The sequence below is a fragment of the Palaemon carinicauda genome, chromosome 1 (genome assembly GCF_036898095.1).
Source record: "Palaemon carinicauda isolate YSFRI2023 chromosome 1, ASM3689809v2, whole genome shotgun sequence".
Classification (NCBI taxonomy): Eukaryota; Metazoa; Arthropoda; class Malacostraca; order Decapoda; family Palaemonidae; genus Palaemon; species Palaemon carinicauda.
This window is the reverse complement of record NC_090725.1, coordinates 78,411,639-78,434,138: the sequence shown is the minus strand read 5'-3', so window position 1 is coordinate 78,434,138 and position 22,500 is coordinate 78,411,639. Positions and strand designations below refer to the sequence as shown.

Sequence of the window (22,500 nt, the reverse complement as noted above, 5' to 3'; positions counted from 1 at the left end):
GCTCTGGGTGTTCTTTGCTGATGATAGTGTGTTAGGTTTTGATAGTAATTAAAATCTCTAAAGACTGGTAAAAAAAACTGTCATAGTGCTATATAATGAAGAAAAATGGTAATATTTACACTGTTCTACAAGATTCATAAAATATTCACAGTTCGCCTATTAGATATTTACAAAAATTCGTTGTAATGTTATACAGGCCTTAGATTTAATTTACAAGTCTTATGATGTGAAACGCATATGATGACGAAGATCATATTTTTTGAAGGATTTTCCAGTATTTAGTTTCATATGTACATACATACATATACCAAGGCACTTCCCCCAATTTTGGGGGGTAGCCGACATCAACAAATGAAACAAAAACAAAAAAGGGGACCTCTACTCTCTACGTTCCTCCCAGTCTAGGGAGGAACGTAGAGAGTAGAGGTCCCCTTTTTTGTTTTTGTTTCATTTGTTGATGTCGGCTACCACAGCTGGGAGGAACGTAGAGAGTAGAGGTCCCCTTTTTTGTTTTTGTTTCATTTGTTGATGTCAGCTACCCCAGCTGGGAGGAACGTAGAGAGTAGAGGTCCCCTTTTTTGTTTTTGTTTCATGGGAGGAACGTAGAGAGTAGAGGTCCCCTTTTTTGTTTTTGTTTCATGGGAGGAACGTAGAGAGTAGAGGTCCCCTTTTTTGTTTTTGTTTCATTTGTTGATGTCAGCTACCCCAGCTGGGAGGAACGTAGAGAGCAGATGTCCCCTTTTTTGTTTTTGTTTCATGGGAGGAACGTAGAGAGTAGAGGTCCCCTTTTTTGTTTTTGTTTCATGGGAGGAACGTAGAGAGTAGAGGTCCCCTTTTTTGTTTCATTTGTTGATGTCAGCTACCACAGCTGGGAGGAACGTAGAGAGTAGAGGTCCCCTTTTTTGTTTTTGTTTCATTTGTTGATGTCAGCTACCCCCCAAAATTGGGGGAAGTGCCTTGGTATATGTATGTATGTACATATGAAACTAAATACTGGAAAATCCTTCAAAAAATATGATCTTCGTCATCATATGTGTCTCATACAAGAGTACTATTTCTGATGATATATGATCTTCCAATATCCCTTGTTTGCTTCTAAAACTTGTAGCATTGTACAGTAAATGAAGTGTAAAATGCAGTATGAGGACAGGTGTCACAAATTGTTCAAATTCAAATCCAAATTCAAAAAAGTTTATTGACTTATAGATACATCAAATGGGATGTATTAGCATGCTAATGCATCCCCAACAAAACTTATTACAATGCTCCTTTATCTATTCCAGTAAAACCTAGGAAACTTGTTAACATTTTTTTTTGTGATATTATTATTTAAGACAAAGCAAACTTGCTCAGTAACACTATTAATAGAAACATTTCTAAATTCCCTAAGTTTATCACATTCTAACATATAATGATGTAGAGTATGCGAGTATGCTTCACCACACAATCTACAGGGTATACCATCACCATCAATATATTGCCAACAACAATTATACCCCAACCTCATTCTCATAACAAAAGTATCAACTTTACAAAAGCAACCTTAACAATGGCTGAATGAGTCTCTCCTCCTAAGACATCGCACGGTGTCTTATATCTACCAGGGCACGTTTTCTTGAAAGTTCAAGGCTGTGACGGTGCCTAGAGAAGGTTGTGAACTCAAAGGCAGTGTGAAAGCAACTGAGTTAATTTATTATAGAACACTCTCCTATATATACAAAACCTCAAGGCAACAGGAAATTGCATGTTCGAGAAACAGACAATGTTACATAGGAGAAACGCAGACATGTTTATTCTGGTTCTTTTTAGTGCGAGGGAAGAGCGAAGATACAAGCATAATATATACAAAATGAATTATGTACGATCGTGTGACACACGGTTGGTACAGGGCTAAACTACATCACGCAATACTTACGTCCGGTAGCTTCGAAGTATTTTTCGAAAATCCAGCCACTCTTGTTCAAGAATAAATCGATACCTTAAATTTGCAATTCATTACAATGCTTTAATCTTAATATTAACATTTATGTAAAATAAAACTCTCCCACTGGTTCCATAACATAAAATAGATCAATTTAACCCATATATAACATCCAATAACCCTGATACCGCACTCAAAGTAGTGGTGTGGGGCACAATGGGACGCTTACTCCATCATCTTATTATTGCTTTAGCCTATTACCTGGTCCCAAAGTAACTCTATAAGGTGAAAAGGCTTATCTGAAGACACAAACACACACACACACACACACATATATATATATATATATATATATATATATATATATATATATATATATATATATATATATATTTGGGCTCAGGCCATGTCGTCCTGATGGAAGTTCCTAAAGGGTAGCTTCCTAGGGTATAACCCTAGGAAGCTACCTATTAGGAACTTCCATCAGGACGACATGGCTACCTCACCCAAAAATAGATTTTTCGCTTCGCTCAAAATCCGTTATATATATATCATCATCATCATCATCAACAACCATTACTAGTCCACTGCACATTAAAGTCCTCAAACATGTTCTTCCACTTGCACCTGTTTAAGAAGTGCGACTCTATCTTTGCTAGGAATTTTGAACATTCAGATTATTACATTTTAGTGTATAAAATTTTATTTTCAATTAAAACAATTTGGTAAATGGCTAAAACGTCGTTTTCTTTTATTTACATAAGTGCAATCCGGTGACTTACGCAACATTTTCTTTATCCGCGTACGTGAATAATCAATTTTTCTTCAAGAATTTGAGTTAATGATACTTATCAGAGTCTCCCATGAATTTCACTTGAACCGTTTTCTTTCATAAAGGCAAATAATAAGGAACATAGCTTATTTCTTTCGATCGTTTCTCGAAAAAAAATGTATGATGCATTTCTCTAAGTTATGTTTATTGAATTTCTGTCTGTTCGTTTAATTATTCACAATGCTCATGTTATAGTTATACTGAACGATGCAAAAAGTGTCAGAGAAGGTAACTAAATATGGTTAAAGCATAAGGTGTGCCAAAAAAAATGGGAGCCAGTATTTCTTTGTCTATTATAATTGAAATTTTCATATTATATCTATGCTGAAAGGTGTATGAAGTATCAAAGACGACAGCTAAGTATGACTGGAGAGTAAAATTTGCCTAAAAAGTCAGCAGACAAGAATATATTATGATAGTGTGACGGGCCGCGAGAAGGTTGTGACTCAAAGGCAGGATGCAATCAACTGAGTAACTTTATTAAAGAACACTCTCCTTTATATACAAAACCTTAAGGCAACAGGAAATTTCATGTTCGAGAAACAGACAATGTTACAGAGGAAAAACGCAGACATGTTTATTCTGGTTCTCTTTAGTGCGAGGGAAGAGCGCAGATACAAGCATAATATATACAAAATAATTTATGTACGATCGTGTGACACACGGTTGGTACATGGCTCCCCCCCTAAAAATTACATACTGTACATGTTAAATAGGGCGCCCTGATCTAGAGAGGCGAACTGTAGGCGGGTCACTCCGGGGTCAACAATGTGACGGGCCGAGAGAATGTTGTGACTCAAAGGCAGGATGCAATCAACTGAGTAACTTTATTAAAGAACACTCTCCTTTATATACAAAACCTCAAGGCAACAGGAAATTTCATGTTCGAGAAACAGACAATGTTACAGAGGAAAAACGCAGACATGTTTATTCTGGTTCTTTTTAGTGTGAGGGAAGAGCGCAGATACAAGCATAATATATACAAAATGATTTATGTATGATCGTGTGACACACGGTTGGTACAATAGTAATGATGTCTTACTCATGCGTAGGCATTTGGTATATGTGCTCACCACTGCTTAATTAGATACCCTGAAATGTAATGAGCATGTCTTTATGATCCCTACTGGTGAGGTATAATTACCCCTAAAACCACCAATTAACCCATAATAAAGTTAATCAGACAATATCTACCTAAAACTTTGATATCCGATATCTCAAAACATGAAATTTTCAGAGAAAAATAAAGATTTTATTTTTTTTTATTTATGAACGAATATTTAGCATTTATAAATAAAAGGATGGGAAATTTTATATTTTAAAGTGATTTAAGGTATTTACGAAATTATTAAACATATATATGAAAAATAGCCATGTTTATAAACATTGCCAATGTGTATGAAAAAACTACATATAAATAAAATAAGGTCGGCCAACAAAATTGTTCTATAAAAAATTTAGTTAATAAAATCATCTTTAAAACGCTCTGTAAATAACAAAATCGGTTGAGAACACAAAACTATATTAAGTTTGAAATGATCCCAAAATAACATTGTTTCATTGAGTCAGAGTTGCTCCCTTTAAGAACTTGCTATACTAGTTTATGCCAGCAAATTTTCTTAGTTCGTCAATCTATTATCCATCTTTCTTCCCCTGCATTTTTCGCAATTTCTAGGGACCCAATCCCTAATTTTCAATATCCATCTACTACTGGCATTCTCATTTTATGTCCTGTTCATGCCCATTGCCTTTTCTTAAATGTTGTTACAATATCCTATACTTTAGTTTGCTCTCGTATCCATGTTGCTCTTTTTCTGTCCCTCAGTTTTATTCGTATCTCCAATCATTATTCTTTCCATAGCTCTTTGAGTTGAAACTAGTTTATGGTCTAAGGCTCTAGTAAGGCTCCAAGTGCCCGGTGCAATAAGTTACTACTGGTAGGACCATCACATTAAATACTTTTCTACTTAGAGAAAATGTTATTTGGCTTTTCATAATCAAATTTTGTTTACCGAAAGCTCTCCAACCCATGCTTATCCTTCTTTTAATTTCGGTATTATGTCCTGGGGAAACAGTTATTGTCTGCCCTAAGTACGTAATTTCATTAACAATCTCTAGAGGTTCGTTCATAATCCTTATTTGTTTTCTATCTGCATTTTCATTGAGTATTAACTTAGTTTTACTCGTGTTCATTTTCATTCCATCATATCTGTTTTCTCTACTCAAATCTAATATCATCTTTCGCAATTTTTCCTTAAATAAAACTACTATGTCATCTGCAAATCTTTAAGTTGTCAAGGTATTCCCCAGTAATATTTATTCTTACATTTTCCTAATCTAATTTTTAAAAATCTTCTAGGCATGTTGTGAATGATTTAGGAAAGATGGAGTCTCCCTTTATAACTCCATGCAGTTATAGGGTTGCTGTAACATAAGATTCCTATAATCCTTGTCTTTGAAGGGCTTTCATTATGGGTGAAGTTTTGATAGAATTAAAAGCTTTCTCATAGTCTATAAATACCATACATAACGGTTTGTCATACTCTATTGATTTTTCCATTTGCTGGATAATAACTTGGATGTGGTCGGTTTTTGAATACCCACTTCTATTTGCTTGTTGCTGGATAATAACTTGGATGTGGTCGGTTTTTGAATACCCACTTCTATTTGCTTGTTTATAGATTGCCTGGCTTTGCAACCAAGCACGGGATACTGCATCTCTGCAGCCCGTAAGTGAATATTCTGGACTCTAGTCTGTACATGGGCCCTTTGACAAGATGCCTGGGCCCACAAATCAGTAACATTCTTGTGAATAGGTGTGCTTGCTCTGCCCATAGAGCAGCATGATTTTGCTCAGCCCAAAGAGTTTTAATGGTTATTGGCTCACCCTTTCAGCAGTCAAACCTGGCCCAGTTTAGGGTCCGAAATGAAAGGCTTTAGTAGTAGGAAATGAAGGTATAGTAGCGAGTCCCAGTAAGTTGGAGAGACTGGGAGAGGAGAGAAAAACTTGAGTAGGAGAGAAAAGAAGTAGTTCTAAGCATAGAAGCTGATCCCTGTTCATGGGTTGGGAGTGGGAGTTGGGGGTGGTGTTAAAGGCTTTTGAGATTATGGACAGGGATAGGACTCCGGAAAGGATTTTGGTGACCAAAGGTAAATAGTTTTCGGAGGATATGGATTCTATTTGTTAGGTTAGGTTCTGGGTAGGTTGGGAAGGAAGAGGTTGAGGAGAGGGTGACCATGCAGACGCTCTCACCGGTCTCCTAGCACTGGCTCCAGGACCCGAACTTACCAAGGTTGGTGATGGTGGGTGAGGTCTCTGGTGGGGTGCTCCATAGGTTCTGGGTGGTTGTGGTTGTTTTGGCAGTGGTTGAGACTGGTTTGGCTGTAAGGTGTTCTTCAGGGCGGCAATCCTCTGTAAATGGTCGATACACTTGTTCTAGGTGTGGTGGGATCAAGAACAATTGGGACACCTAGGTCGAGTCTCCCGTCCATCCTTGTGTGCAACAAGACATATCTGAGCGGTGTAGCCTTGACTGCAGACACCACAGATGTTGGTGCAATTGCAATACTTGCAATGGTGTCCATACAGCTGGCAGTGATAATATTGCAATGGTTCTGAAGTGTAATCCTGAATAGGAAAGGTTCCCCATATGCCAACATCAAATTCAAGTGGGGTTGCTCCCATGAAAGTTGCAATGAGCTTGCTGGTACGTGCATCATACCTGTTCTTGGCCCGTTCAATGCTGGCAATGTTGCTGCAGGATGTAAGTAAGGTGAGGGGAATTGTCACTGTGTAGTTGGCAATTAATGTTTTACTTTGCTTTGTCGCAGGCTTCTTTCTGTAGTAGGCTGACACTCTTCTAATCCTTGCGGGAGATGATGAGTTCTCCCCTGCGGTTTAGTCGGACTGTGATCTTTAAGTTGGGCTTGGCTGCCATGGCAGCTACTGCGGCATAGGAGGGGGAATTTTGTGTCAGGAGTTTAAACTTAGGGAGAGGTGTCCTCTTATCTCTCTTGGGCACTAGTTCCATTGGTTTCTGGGTATTTTGTACTTTGGCAGTGTCTAAATTCAGTGACTCTGTCAGCCAGTCAGTGCAGCTGCAAATCTGGGGTGTGTTTAGCCTCCTAGACCGGTTGGGTTTCAACAGGGAAATCTTTCCTCCCCTTGGCAGAGGAGAGGTTCTTGGATTTAGGCTTCAAGGTTTCTCGGTGGTCACAGATCCCTGCTTGAGAACAGATGGCTCCGAAGAAGAAGTCATTGCCTCGACCATGGGGTCAAGTGCTCTGTATTTGTCATAGTATTCTCTGCACGGGTCCGATACATGCTTATAGTTCGAGCAGAGACATCTCACGTGGTGGTTACATATATTTCTACAAATAAAATGCGTGATTAAAACATTCTACTCTCATGAAGGCCAGCTCCGTAAGAAAATATATATATATATATATATATATATATATATATATATATATATATATATGTATATATATATATACATATATATATACATATATATATATATATATATATATATATATATACATATATATATATTTTCTTACGGAGCTGGCCTTCATGAGAGTAGAATGTTTTAATCACCCATTTTATTTGTGTATTTAAGAGATGTATAACCAGCTCATAATGTGAGTTCCACTCATGTAGGATTGAGTAATGTATGTAAATTACATAAGACTTAAGTCATTCCTTAAGTTGCATTTTCAATCAGTTCTGTATATGTAAATTTACGTCATTTTAAAAAATTAAATTTTAATTTCACGTAGTTTTTTTACGAAGTCTTATGTAAGCTTGTTAAAAGGTATGCTGTATGACACATGATAGGGATTGCATCAGGTTTCCACGTGGTTGGAAGAAACAGGAAATTTCTAGACTAAAGTTTAATCATTTTTTTTTAATGCTGCGAGAAGAGGTGGGCGGAGTTAGCTGGGAGAGAGTGGCCTCGCAAGCAACATTAGTACCCCTTCTTCAAATTACTAAATTGGCAATCTTATGCCACTAGAGCCATGCCCTCACGCTACGAAAATGATTTACTAGAAATTTCTATATGAATTAAACTAATATATATAGAACCTTGCAATGCATAGGAAGCAGAAGAGATCAAGGCTAGCAACCCACAAGATTTGTGCTTCCAACAGCCTGTATCCAGCCACTTAGTGCTTAGTGTATCCTCTCAAACGTTAATAGTGATTTATCTCCAACATATACCGTATATATTGTTGATCAAACATAGATGATATTATCGGGTGATTAATTAAAAGTAAAGTGTTTTAATATAAGTACATTTTATAGTATAAAAGTTTGTGACTGACCCAGTGTAATAAGGTTAAACTGTGAAATGTATTTATTTTGCTTAACCATTCGGTGACCTTGTGTGAGCTAAGGATGTGAGATTATCAGTTAAATATATGTAATTGTAATTCTGATTTATTTTCTATAAGTGTTAAAGTGTCATTTATTCATTAATTGTCAAAAGGAAATATTTTCATAATTTAACTTCTAGTGAAACAAGTGATTGTATAATTTTTTATCATCATCATCATCTTCTCTCACGCCTATTGACGCAAAGGGCCTCAGATTTTCATTGGCTAGATACATCAAAGGATAGCCAGTTCCTTGTGATGCACTTGGCCTACTTAACTAAGGCAAGTGATCACTGCTGGTCCGTAGTAATTCTATTAAGATCAACTGCCAGGTATCACGAGTAAAAGCTGAAGTCAGTTTGTCACCTCAAAATCAATCCGTCACACTGCTGCCAGTGACTTCATCAAGAATTAGGTGGTCATTTCCTCCACTCCATAAGCTCCTATTACTCCACCAAGTTGCTCATCCGCCTATATAAGTATAAGGGTTGGCAGACATGGATTGCCAACATCAATGCATTGATATATCTAAATCTATTACCTATGAAAAACTAATAGCAATAAAAGCTTGCTTTGCAGAAATTGTGTGATTAATGTTACTCTAATGTTAGCGAAGAATAAGCTTTTTTATTTTCTTATAGCGTATAATTTTTTGCCTTAGTCTAAGGTCTAGTTCAGCTTTAATATTTTGATAGATTTATTTATTTGTGTTAATTTTGAATTGTTAACTTTCTTTTATAGTATATATTTATTTTTTTAAAGTGTGTATTACTTCGATCACCAATATTTTTTTTCTCAGTGTTTTGCTCGTATCCCCTGACTAAGAACCGAAGTAAAAGGTTGATTTAAGAATAGTTCCCGTCAAAAGTAAAGTAATTACCCAGTTTTTGTTTCAAGTGTAAAGTTAAGGAGACCTTTTAGATATTCAGTGTTCATATATATTATTGTCAGGGAATTGCCTCTTATTCTCAAAGCTCAGAGTTTTTCTATTGTGTATCAAATTATGTAATATAAGTAGGGGAGTTTTGTAGCTTTGGAATCTATGTAATTCGCTAATCGTAATAACATATATATATATATATATATATATATATATATATATATATATATATATATACATATATAATATATATATATATATATATATATATATATGTATATATATATGTATATATTGTACTAGGTGGTTACAGTGCTGGGGGGTATATCCAAGCAATCCATGTTTGCCAACGGTTTTACGAGTCTAAGCGAATGGCCAACCTTGTGGAGTAACGAGAACTTTGGGTGTGGAGGAAATGACCCCATAAATCTCGATGAAGTCACTGGCAGCAGGGTGACTGATTGCGCTTAAAAAGATAGATAAGAGGTCTCACCGGCCTCTACTCTAGATGCCTTACTAGAATCAGTATGGACCAGCATGGGTTACTTGCTTTAGCTAGATAGGCACTGCACATCATAGGCAACTGGCTATCATTTGATAAATTTAGCCGACGAATCCTCTATGGGTTTAGTCAGTCTATAGAAAGAGAAAATAACAGAATAGTAACCAGACCCGGGCATAGAGGGGTACTGAAAATCTCCTTGTTTATTGATACTAAAGAAATTTGAAAATTGGTAATTAGAATGTTAGAACCATGAATCAAATTGGGAAGTTACTGGAAGTGGAGAATGAATGTATGTAATATAGTTTGGACATCTTGGCCCTAAGTGAAACATATTGGGATTGGTAAAGAAATCTTAGACAAAGGCATATATATATATATATATATATATATATATATATATATATATATATATATATATATATATATATATATATATACTGTATATATCTACTTAGGAAGAACAGATGGAGTTGGAAGGTAAGGGGTAGGAATGACAATGACACCAAACGCAGGAAAGGCATTAACAGAATGGAAAGCTGTATAAAGTAGAGTGTTACTTGTAAAGATGAAATCAAAGCAGCATTATAGTTTGCTAAGCACCAACAAAAGATTCCCCTAAAGCAAGGAAAGATGAATACCATGAAGAGTTGCTGTGTGTAATAGATGAGATCCTAGAGAGAAATATGAAAATTGTAATAGATAACTTCAATGCTAAAGTTCGAAGGAATAATCAAGATATTGGAAAATGTGAAGTTGCAAATGCAAATGGAGCACATTGTATAAGGTTTTGTTCAACAAAGAATCTTTTTATTGTAGGTACTCTTTTTCCAGCACAAAGACATTCGCATACATATATGGACTTCACCAATTATAAAAATATAATAGACCACATAACCAATGATAAAGACAGAAGGAGGACTGAGAAATGTAATAAGCTAAAGAGGTGCAGGTGTAGTTAGTGATCACCAGCTCCTCATTGCCACACACAAATTAAAACTGAAAGCACCCTACAGAAATGTAGATAAAATACCTAGGTTTGATACAACTAAGATTCTAGATGATGAGCACAGAGGAACATTTGCCATTGAATGTACGAATGAATTCGCAGTCTTAGAGACTTTAAGAGACAAAAAGAAGATAATTAATGATGAATTGTGTGAAATTAAAATAGAAATTAAAAAAAGTTCAGTCAGTTGGAAGTGAAGTTTTGGGACACTTGGGATATTATAAAAAGAAGACAAAAATAGGAATCTGTTGCTGAATGTTTCCTAGGAAGTATTGAAAATTACAAGGTAGAGCATGCTAAGTATTCCAGTATTGATAGTTAGGTTAAAAGAAAAGTCAAGAATGACTGGAGAGAATATTTAGACAGGAAAGCAGGATGAAGATATGAATTCAGGGAGTGGCTACTGTGTAAGAGTTTCTCATAGAATTATCAATGAAATCTCCACTGGGGCAAAAAAGAAGCATATATCCATAAAAAAAGAGATGATTATGTTGTCACAACAGATGATAAAGAAAGGCAACGTTAGATGGAATACTTTAGTGAAGTCATGAATAGGAGATATGAAGGGAATAATTTGATTGATATAACTGAAGCTGATGAAGACCTTAATGTGCCCATGAAGGAATTCAACGTGATTGAAGTTGAAGCTATCATTAATCAACTCGGGGGAAGTAAAGCCCCTGGCTACGATGGAATAACTGCTTAGTTTATTTTGGCCGAAAATTAAGTGACTCCCAGAATACTTACAAGCCAGGCGTGTTGGAGAAATGACAAAAAAGATACCTGACTGATTGCGATGATTACAAAGGCCTCACAATTAAGTCAGTCATCATGAAAATATACAGTAAGGTCATTCTAAAGAGACTAGAGAGAATGGTTGATGAAAAGCTAAGAGATGAAATAGTAGGATTCTGAAAAGGTAGTTGTACTGAACAAATTTCCATTTAAGGACACTTTGTACAGCAATGCGTAGAAAATAGAAATCCACTTTTTATGGCATTTGTGGACTATGAAAAAGCCTGTGATATTATGCACCGACCAATTTTGTGGAGAAACCTATTTTATTATTTGTGTTCCTCATAAATATGTGAATTTGATTAGGTCTGTCCATGAGCATTGCAAGTGGAAAATTATTGCTAATGGAGGCCTATCAAGGAAATTTCCAGTGAGCAGTGAAGTACTTCAAGGAATTGTTTTGTCACCTATGTTGTTTATTTTACTCATGGGTTTTGCAGTGCATAGAACAGTTGGGGATGGTAGAGAAGGATGGGACTGGATTGGCAACATGGAATTAGCGGGTGTAGAGTATGCTGATGTCGCTGTCCTTATTAGCAAAACACCACAGGGCTTGCAAAGCATACTTACCAGAATGCATGAAATATCACATGAGGTTGGGCTCAAGATAAATAGAAGAAAGGCACAGATGATGAGAACGGAACGTGCAATGTAAGATGAAATATCATTGGAAGGAGAAAGGATTATTGAGGTGGATTTAGATCTTTAGGAACCATGATTTCTAATACAGGGTCTTTAGAATTGGAGTTTAACGAAAGATTTAAAAAAGCTAAACAGACAATGGCTACGTTAGATAAAATTTGGAAATCGAATCGCCTGAAATTACTTTTAAGATTCAGGCTATTTATACCAGTTTATCAGGTGTCACTTTATGAACCTGAGTCTTGGTATGACAATGAAACAATATCCAATAGTGTATATTTGAGAACAAACCCCTCAGAAGAATATTGGGAATGGAATGGCAGGACAGGATTAGCTATGAAACTATTAGAGAAATTACTTGAATGCCATTTTTTGGGGAAATCATGTTGAGGGGTACTTGGATAGGATTTGATCGTGCTCTTTGCACTCCCCAAGAGAGATTAGCTCACTAAACGTTTAATTGGGCTCCAGAAGGCACTAGGAGAGTTTGAAGACCCAGGCCTACATGGTGAGGACTATGAAGCCAGAAGTAGGAGATTATATGTGGAGAAATGTTGATCTAACCGAGACCCTTTACGTCAATAAGTGTAGCAGGAGATGGTGGTGGTGATGATGATGATGATGATGATGTATATATATATATATATATATATATATATATATATATATATATATATATATATATATATATAATTTGAAGTAAGCCATATTTATTAATATATATATATATATATATATATATGTGTGTGTGTGTGTGTGTATATATGTATATATATATATATATGGCTTATTTGAAATATGAAAAACGCATCTAAATGAGCAAATATTTATCATTCATATATATATATATATATATATATATATATATATATATATACATACATCCATACATACATTTATATACATGCATATATAAACTCATTTATATTTCTGTGTTTAAAGAATCATCATCATCATCATCTCCTACGTTTAATGACGCAAAGGGTCACTGTTAGATTTCACCCGTCGTCTCTAGCTTGAGCTTTTAAATCAGTACTTCTCCATTCATCATCATCTACTTCACGCTTCACAGCCTGGGTCTTCCAAATCTTCTACTGCTTTGTGGATCCCAGTTGAAAGCTTGGTGAGCCAATCTCTCTTGTGCAGTGTGAAGAGCATGCCCAAACCAACTCCATCTACCCCCTCACCATATTTAAATATATATACATATATATATATATATATATATATATATATATATATATATATATATATATATATATATATATATGAGGTAGCAACAGTAGGGGATTCAGCATTATGAAGCTTCATCTGTGGTGGATATTGGGGGAGGGTGGGCTGTGGCACCCTAGCAGTACCAGCTGAACTCGGATGAGTACCTTGTTAGGCTGGGAGGAACGTAGAGAGTAGAGGTCCCCTTTTTTGTTTTTGTTTCATTTGTTGATGTTGGCTACCCCCAAAAATTGGGGGAAGTGCCTTGGTATATGTATGTATATATATATATATATATATATATATATATATATATAATATATATAAATATATATATATATATATATATATATATAATATATATATAAATATATATATATATTAACTAAATATATTATATATATATATATGTATATAGAGAGAGAGAGAGAGAGAGAGAGAGAGAGAGAGAGAGAGAGAGAGAGAGAGAGAGAGAGAGAGAGACCGCTTCCCCATCATTTACCATCGTATTTCTTTCACTAGAGCTTCTCTCCTCACTGACCGAAGAATACAGTAGAATCCAACTTGACAAGACTCGCCCATTGCAACATTCCTTGGTCTTGACAGGTTGTTTGAAGTTCCGATCTTCTTTTATTTTCAAAACTGCAGGAGTTACTACTCAAAAGTCTGTTTCGTCCTTCGGCCTTTCATCTGACTTAATTGATGATACACACAGGTAGTCTAGTTGAGCGTTTTCGAAAATTGAGTTTACTATAATTGAACATGCTTCATCATTGATCTTTATCAATGACCTGATCGGTAACGTCTCTGCCTGGTGTTTCCCAGTCGGGGGTTCGAGTCCCGGTCAGACTCGTTAGTGCCATTAGTGTCTGCAACCTTACCATCCTTGTGAGCTAAGTTTGGGGGGTTTAGGGGAGCCTATAGGTCTGTCTGCTGAGTCATCAGCAGCCACTGCCTGGCCCTCCCTGGTCCTAGCTTGGGTGGAGAGGAGGCTTGGGCGCTGATCATATAATATATGGTCAGTCTCTAGGGCATTGTCCTGATTGCTAGGGCAATGTCACTGTCCCTTGCCTCTGCCATTCATGAGCGACCTTTAAAACCTTTAAGTGTTTAGTATTAGGCTACTTGACATTATTCCATAAGAAAAATTATGAAAATAGAAATAAACTTTGTACTTAAAGTTTCATCTGGATATGCTCAAAATGAGTCAATATTGAAAACATACTTGTTTTTGGTGAGAGTTGTTTCGTTTTCTGTAACTAAATTCGGTTAACAAGTGATATTCTTCAAGAGCTTTTTTTAGGTATTATTAGTGAAAAAGAGTTATGTTGAAATCCTTCATTTCATTGCCTGTTTGATATTTAAAGATCCTCCTTTGCTTCTCTGATCTTTGTCAGGACCACGCCTCTTATCAATTTAGCTTCCAGATTAGAAGAGACAATCAAAGGAAATGGGAACTGTAATGGCTTTATTAGGAATTATTAAACGTTAGCATCATATACCAAGGCACTTCCCCCAATTTTTTTTTGGGGGGGGTAGCCGACATCAACAAATGAAACAAAACAAAAAGGGGACCTCTACTCTCTACGTTCCTCCCAGCCTAACAAGGAACTCAACCGAGTTCAGCTGGTACTGCTAGGGTGCCACAGCCCACTCTCCCACATTATCCACCACAGATGAAGCTTCATAATGCTGAATCCCCTACTGCTGCTACCTCCGCGGTCATCTAAGGCATCGGAGGCAGCAGCAGGGCCTACCGGAACTGCGTTAACATGAGGTAAAAAAATGACCGGCATGTTTTGTGGGGTTCAGCATTCAACTTGATTAATCCACAGATATTGCAGGTCTGGCTTTCCTCCTAGTGTGTAGACCAGTGGTTCCCAACCTTTTTTCTGTCATTTCCCCCCTGCACCCAGTTCAACCATCCAGATTTCCCTATTCATGCCCCGCCCAGCCCTCATGCCGACTCGCCTGCCTCAGAAATGGGCATGAGACTCCAATTCTCCCCTTGAATATCATGTCAGTGAGAAATGATATGATCATATCACAATTGAATAGCTAAAAACAAATTGCCGCACGTACTATGAGGAAATTTTCCGCTTGTTTTAGTTAGTAGGTAGTGTAATTATTTCCCCCTGGAAGCTTCAAATTTCCCCCCAGGGGGAAATTTCCCCCAGGTTGGGAAGCACTGGTGTAGACGATATATTTCAGATGTTTTTGTGTGCGAAGATCTGCTGTTATCCCAATCTATCGAAACGTCAAGAAGAAGTGAGGACATATTTAAGATCTTGGATACTTTCTTCAGCAAAAAAAATTATCTTAGCTGCGACTTATGCTTAGTTGTCTACATTGTTGGTGCAAAGGCAATAACAAGCCAAGGAAAGGGTGTTATTGGTCTCTTAAAAATGTTACACCTGCTGTGGATAGACACTGCTGCTTTCACAGAGAGGCGTTAGCTCTACAAAAGTGCCAAGTGATCTCAATGAGTGAAGAAGCGAAGGTCATGAGATGGCTTCCACTCACAGAACTCTGCTACTCCATTCAGAGATGCGTTAGCTATTCCGCAGTAAAATTCTTTTGTGTACTGTATATGAATTGAGAAACAACATTAAAGGTATTTCTCAGGGAAGACAATTCTAATTTGTCAACTCCGTTTGGTCTTGAAGTCTGGGTGGGCAAGTTGGCCTATATTGCACATATATATATATATATATATATATATATATATATATATATATATATATATATATATATATATATATATATATATATATATATATATATATTGTTCATTTTTAATTGCAGGGTTCAAATATATGTATTTTGAAAGTTCAAGACAATGTTGAGTCTTTTTTCTTATGAATAATTTCTGAATTGGCTGTGTAAAGAAAAAACTTTTTCCTTTTTTCCCTGAACAAAAAATCCATAAAACTGATTGATAGTACATTAAAGTATATGATTCAGAACTTGCAACAGAAACGTTCTCCTTTCTTTACTAGTCAAACCTATTGCCTGAGCACCCGGAATTTGCAAAAGGTGCATTGAAACATCTTATGTCCTTTGCAGCAACATTAATGTTTGAAGCAGATTCCTTCTGTTGTATTGTAACCAAAAGCAAACAATGAAGCGAGTTGGGTGCAGTACCTGATATGCTTCTGCAGTTAACACAGTTCCATATTTTGATGGTGGCTGATCCCATAAAGAAACTCACCCATCACACTGTATAAGGCATGAATTTTGATGATGAAAACATACTAAACTTCACTTTTATATAGTTACATGTAGGTATGTCCGTAGAACAGTAGCCTCCACTTATATTGAGTGAGGGGGTCACAGAAGGTTACAGCGAGTACCAGCAAAAGCAAAGGGGTTCTGTTAGTTAGAAAGATTGAGACCCACTGGTGTAGTCGTCAAAATTTAAAAGTCAGCAGTACCCTCAAGATTGATTAAACTTGAGAGAACAGTCTAGATTTGTTAATGAAGTTAAAATGAAAATGTTTTGGGCATAATGAAGACGAGGAACTTGGTCTTTACTAAAAGAAAAGAATTGGATTTATGAGAGGCGGGGAAAAATGGAATATTTTGCATATCTTCTTACTATACGATCTTTTGCGTACGTACTTTTTCAAACAAACTTTATCCCTACGAATATTTGTACACCCTACGAATATTTGCGTAAAAGCAGTTACGTACGAACATTCGCAGACGAACTTTTCACTTGACGAATTTCTATCTTGCGTACTTTATCATGCAAATTATTGCCATACGACGTTTTCTATAGGAACTTTGGTCCGGAACCCAAATTGTGGGACCTTTATTGGGAAAGTGAAAAAATGGATAGGGGAAGAACAGTGCGAGTCTCAATAAAAATGGTGTGTAGATCAAGATTTTGTTAGGAAAAAGTCGTATGAGGAGTTTCAAAGGGCAGAATCTATACGTAGCATTCATGACCTAGAAAAAAAACTTATGGTAGAATTAGCAAAGAGGCAATGTTGAAGGTTTTCATAAAATATAGTTTATCTTATTGAGAACTAACAAAAGTTTTTATGACGGATTTTTTTTTTCTCCTTATTTTAGAGTGAATATGCAATTGAGTAAATGCTGTCTGAGACGAAGGTTTGTAATCTCCATGGCTATTTGACATCCTCATAGACAAGTGATGCAATAAGTCAGAGAATATATGAAACGAAGGTTTGTAATCTCCATGGCTATTTGACATCCTCTTAGGCAAGTGATGCAATATGACAGAGAATATATGAGACGAAGGTTTGTAATCTCCATGGCTATTTGACATCCTCATAGGCAAGTGATGCAATATGACAGAGAATATATGAGACGAAGGTTTGTAATCTCCATGGCTATTTGACATCCTCATAGGCAAGTGATGCAATAAGTCAGAGAATATATGAGACGAAGGTTTGTAATCTCCATGGCTATTTGACATCCTCTTAGGCAAGTGATGCAATATGACAGAGAATATATGAGACGAAGGTTTGTAATCTCCATGGCTATTTGACATCCTCTTAGGCAAGTGATGCAATATGACAGAGAATATATGAGACGAAGGTTTGTAATCTCCATGGCTATTTGACATCCTCTTAGGCAAGTGATGCAATATGACAGAGAATATATGAGACGAAGGTTTGTAATCTCCATGGCTATTTGACATCCTCTTAGGCAAGTGATGCAATATGACAGAGAATATATGAGACGAAGGTTTGTAATCTCCATGGCTATTTGACATCCTCATAGGCAAGTGATGCAATATGACAGAGAATATATGAGACGAAGGTTTGTAATCTCCATGGCTATTTGACATCCTCATAGGCAAGTGATGCAATATGACAGAGAATATATGAGACGAAGGTTTGTAATCTCCATGGCTATTTGACATCCTCATAGGCAAGTGATGCAATATGACAGAGAATATATGAGACGAAGGTTTGTAATCTCCATGGCTATTTGACATCCTCATAGGCAAGTGATGCAATAAGTCAGAGAATATATGAGACGAAGGTTTGTAATCTCCATGGCTATTTGACATCCTCTTAGGCAAGTGATGCAATATGACAGAGAATATATGAGACGAAGGTTTGTAATCTCCATGGCTATTTGACATCCTCTTAGGCAAGTGATGCAATATGACAGAGAATATATGAGACGAAGGTTTGTAATCTCCATGGCTATTTGACATCCTCTTAGGCAAGTGATGCAATAAGTCAGAGAATATATGAGACGAAGGTTTGTAATCTCCATGGCTATTTGACATCCTCTTAGGCAAGTGATGCAATATGACAGAGAATATATGAGACGAAGGTTTGTAATCTCCATGGCTATTTGACATCCTCATAGGCAAGTGATGCAATATGACAGAGAATATATGAGACGAAGGTTTGTAATCTCCATGGCTATTTGACATCCTCTTAGGCAAGTGATGCAATATGACAGAGAATATATGAGACGAAGGTTTGTAATCTCCATGGCTATTTGACATCCTCTTAGGCAAGTGATGCAATATGACAGAGAATATATGAGACGAAGGTTTGTAATCTCCATGGCTATTTGACATCCTCTTAGGCAAGTGATGCAATATGACAGAGAATATATGAGACGAAGGTTTGTAATCTCCATGGCTATTTGACATCCTCTTAGGCAAGTGATGCAATATGACAGAGAATATATGAGACGAAGGTTTGTAATCTCCATGGCTATTTGACATCCTCATAGGCAAGTGATGCAATATGACAGAGAATATATGAGACGAAGGTTTGTAATCTCCATGGCTATTTGACATCCTCATAGGCAAGTGATGCAATATGACAGAGAATATATGAGACGAAGGTTTGTAATCTCCATGGCTATTTGACATCCTCTTAGACAAGTGATGCAATATGACAGAGAATATATGAGACGAAGGTTTGTAATCTCCATGGCTATTTGACATCCTCTTAGGCAAGTGATGCAATATGACAGAGAATATATGAGACGAAGGTTTGTAATCTCCATGGCTATTTGACATCCTCTTAGGCAAGTGATGCAATATGACAGAGAATATATGAGACGAAGGTTTGTAATCTCCATGGCTATTTGACATCCTCTTAGGCAAGTGATGCAATAAGTCAGAGAATATATGAGACGAAGGTTTGTAATCTCCATGGCTATTTGACATCCTCTTAGGCAAGTGATGCAATAAGTCAGAGAATATATGAGACGAAGGTTTGTAATCTCCATGGCTATTTGACATCCTCTTAGGCAAGTGATGCAATATGACAGAGAATATATGAGACGAAGGTTTGTAATCTCCATGGCTATTTGACATCCTCTTAGGCAAGTGATGCAATAAGTCAGAGAATATATGAGACGAAGGTTTGTAATCTCCATGGCTATTTGACATCCTCTTAGGCAAGTGATGCAATATGACAGAGAATATATGAGACGAAGGTTTGTAATCTCCATGGCTATTTGACATCCTCTTAGACAAGTGATGCAATATGACAGAGAATATATGAGACGAAGGTTTGTAATCTCCATGGCTATTTGACATCCTCTTAGGCAAGTGATGCAATAAGTCAGAGAATATATGAGACGAAGGTTTGTAATCTCCATGGCTATTTGACATCCTCATAGGCAAGTGATGCAATATGACAGAGAATATATGAGACGAAGGTTTGTAATCTCCATGGCTATTTGACATCCTCATAGACAAGTGATGCAATAAGTCAGAGAATAGACAGTGCACATAAATGCAAAGTTGCACGATAGAAGTATGGTGCGAATGGACGTTGGGTGGGTGTAGAGGGTACTATTTAGTTATAGTAAGCAGCTCTTCTAGGAGAAGAACACTTCAAAATCAAGCCATTGCTCTCTAGTCCTCGAGAGTGTCATAGCCTCTGTACCATGGTCTTTCACTGTCATGGGTTAGAGTTCTCTTACTTGAGGGTACACTCGGGCACGCCGTTCTATCTTGTTTCTCTTCCTTTTATTTCTATGAAGATTTTATGGTTTATATATGATATATCTAATTTAATGTTGTTAATGATTTTAAAATATGTTATTTTGATTGTTACTACTTCTCTTGTAGTTTATTTATTCTCCCTATTTCCTTTCCTCACTGGGCTATATTTCCCTGTTGAAGCCCATGTGCTTATAGCACCATGCTTTTCTAACTATGGTGCGAATGGACGTTGGGTTGTTGATACCTGCAGAGGGAAGAAGATTTTGAATGAATTTCCGTGATGAGAAATTTGAGTACATGTAAGCAACAGTGACGGAATGATGGCAAATGGAAACCAGGAATATAGATTGTAAGAATTGAAGTTGTTGATTCCTATAAGTATCTGAGGGAAGTAAATATAACATGATGGTAAGATGGGCAAAGGCGAGTCAGATATCCTGTATGAAGTCATTTGCATCAATAGTCACACTCACTATCACTAAATCCCGTTCGGAATTCTCCGGGTTGGGTCCTGCATCTGATATCGCCATTCTCTCCAGAGACTCCTATCCAATGCCATCTGTGCCAGCTGCTGAAATGTCTCGCCTCTATTTGGTTTCTTGAAGGTTTTCACCCATGTATCTCTTGGTCGTCCTCTCGGTCTATTTCCGGTCACTTGACCATGAAGCACTATCTTTGGCCATCTGTCCTGTTCCATCCTCTGTACATGCATCAATAGTAAGGGATTTGAATTGTCTATGGAAGACAAAATGGGAATGAATAAAATGGTTGATATGCTAATTTGAGTTGAGGAAATGATAGAGAAATTGTTGAAACTTTTGAGATGAACTGCCTGCTTAAAAAAGAATTGATATTGTAGAAAATGTAGCAATAAGTAGAGAATGGAGTGCAAAGTTTAGCAAAAGGGAAAGAATGGATCAGATTAATTCAAAGTGATTAATTTGTGAGTAAATAATAAATGGCTGTTGGTTCATAAAAAAAAAAAAAAAAAGTGTTTTTTAGTGAAGCATTAGATGTGAGGACAGGATGCCTAATAGATAGGACTGAATAAATTCAATGAGAAATTGATTGGAAAGAAGTATGTGAAAGTTGTGGGTGAATAGTGCAAAATATGTAGGGTGTTCAAGGAGGCGCAGCTAATAAGGTAACTAATGATGAAGAAGTTTAACTACACGAACTGGTGAGATTTATATAAAATCCTGCTGGTGAATGATGAATATGATATTGACTGATGAGCTTTCTTACTCAGGAAATATTCCCCCGCTTTAATAAGGAAAACCATACATACACACATACATAATTTTTTATATATATATATATATATATATATATATATACATACATATACATATATATATATATATACATATATATATATATATATATATATATATATATATATATGTGTGTATATATATACATATATATATGTGTATATATACATATATATATATGTGTGTGTGTGTGTGTGTGTATATACATATATATGTGTATATATACATATATATATATATATATATATATATATATATATATATGTATATATATATATATATATCATTATCATCATCATCATTATCATCATCAGCAGCATCATCATCAAACTAGTCCAGTTCATTACAGCAAGTTTGGGAAAATTAGCTAGTATGAGATTGATGTCTCGCCAGGTTAATTCTGAAACGTAGATAGTTCTTAGGTTCTGACTTTTTTTTTTGAGTCTCTGGTGGCGTAATTAGTAGCGACCTTGCCTTCCATTTCAAGAGACTACGGTTTGATCCCAGTATGAGGTAGAAATTTCTTTCTATTTGAGCACAGTGTTGTGTTGATTATCATATATACATATATATATATATATATATATATATATATATATATATATATATATATATATATATGTGTGTATATATTTATATGTGTGTGTGTTTATATGTGTTTATCACTACTGACTATTTTACCAGTTAACAGCATTTTATTTATGTATATATATATATATATATATATATATATATATATATATATGTATGTATATATTTATATGTGTGTGTGTGTTTATATGTGTTTATCACTACTGACTATTTTACCAGTTAACAGCATTTATATATATATATATATATATATATATATATATATAATATATATATATATATATATATATATATATATATATATATATATATATATATATATATATTATATTTATATGTGTGTGTGTGTTTATATGTGTTTATCACTACTGACTATTTTACCAGTTTACAGCATTTCAGTAATGAAAAATTACTCTTGATTTCAGTGTTTCCTGGGATGAGACCAATTCTTCCATTTCTTCCATGAAGACAAGTCAAGAACACTGGGTCTTTGTTGGAGATTCACACT

At 35.9% G+C, this 22,500-nt stretch overlaps 1 protein-coding gene across 1 annotated transcript in view; it reads left to right on the top strand.

Annotated features, from left to right (window-relative positions):
- Positions 1-22,500, top strand: part of LOC137648144 (uncharacterized) — an 874,425-nt gene that overhangs the window by 815,328 nt on the left and 36,597 nt on the right. Inside the window, exon 5 of the mRNA XM_068381093.1 lies at positions 22,418-22,500. This exon is cut by the window's right edge and continues 83 nt beyond it. Within this exon, the coding sequence (XP_068237194.1) occupies positions 22,418-22,500 (83 nt within the window). The remainder of the gene's footprint in view (positions 1-22,417) is intronic.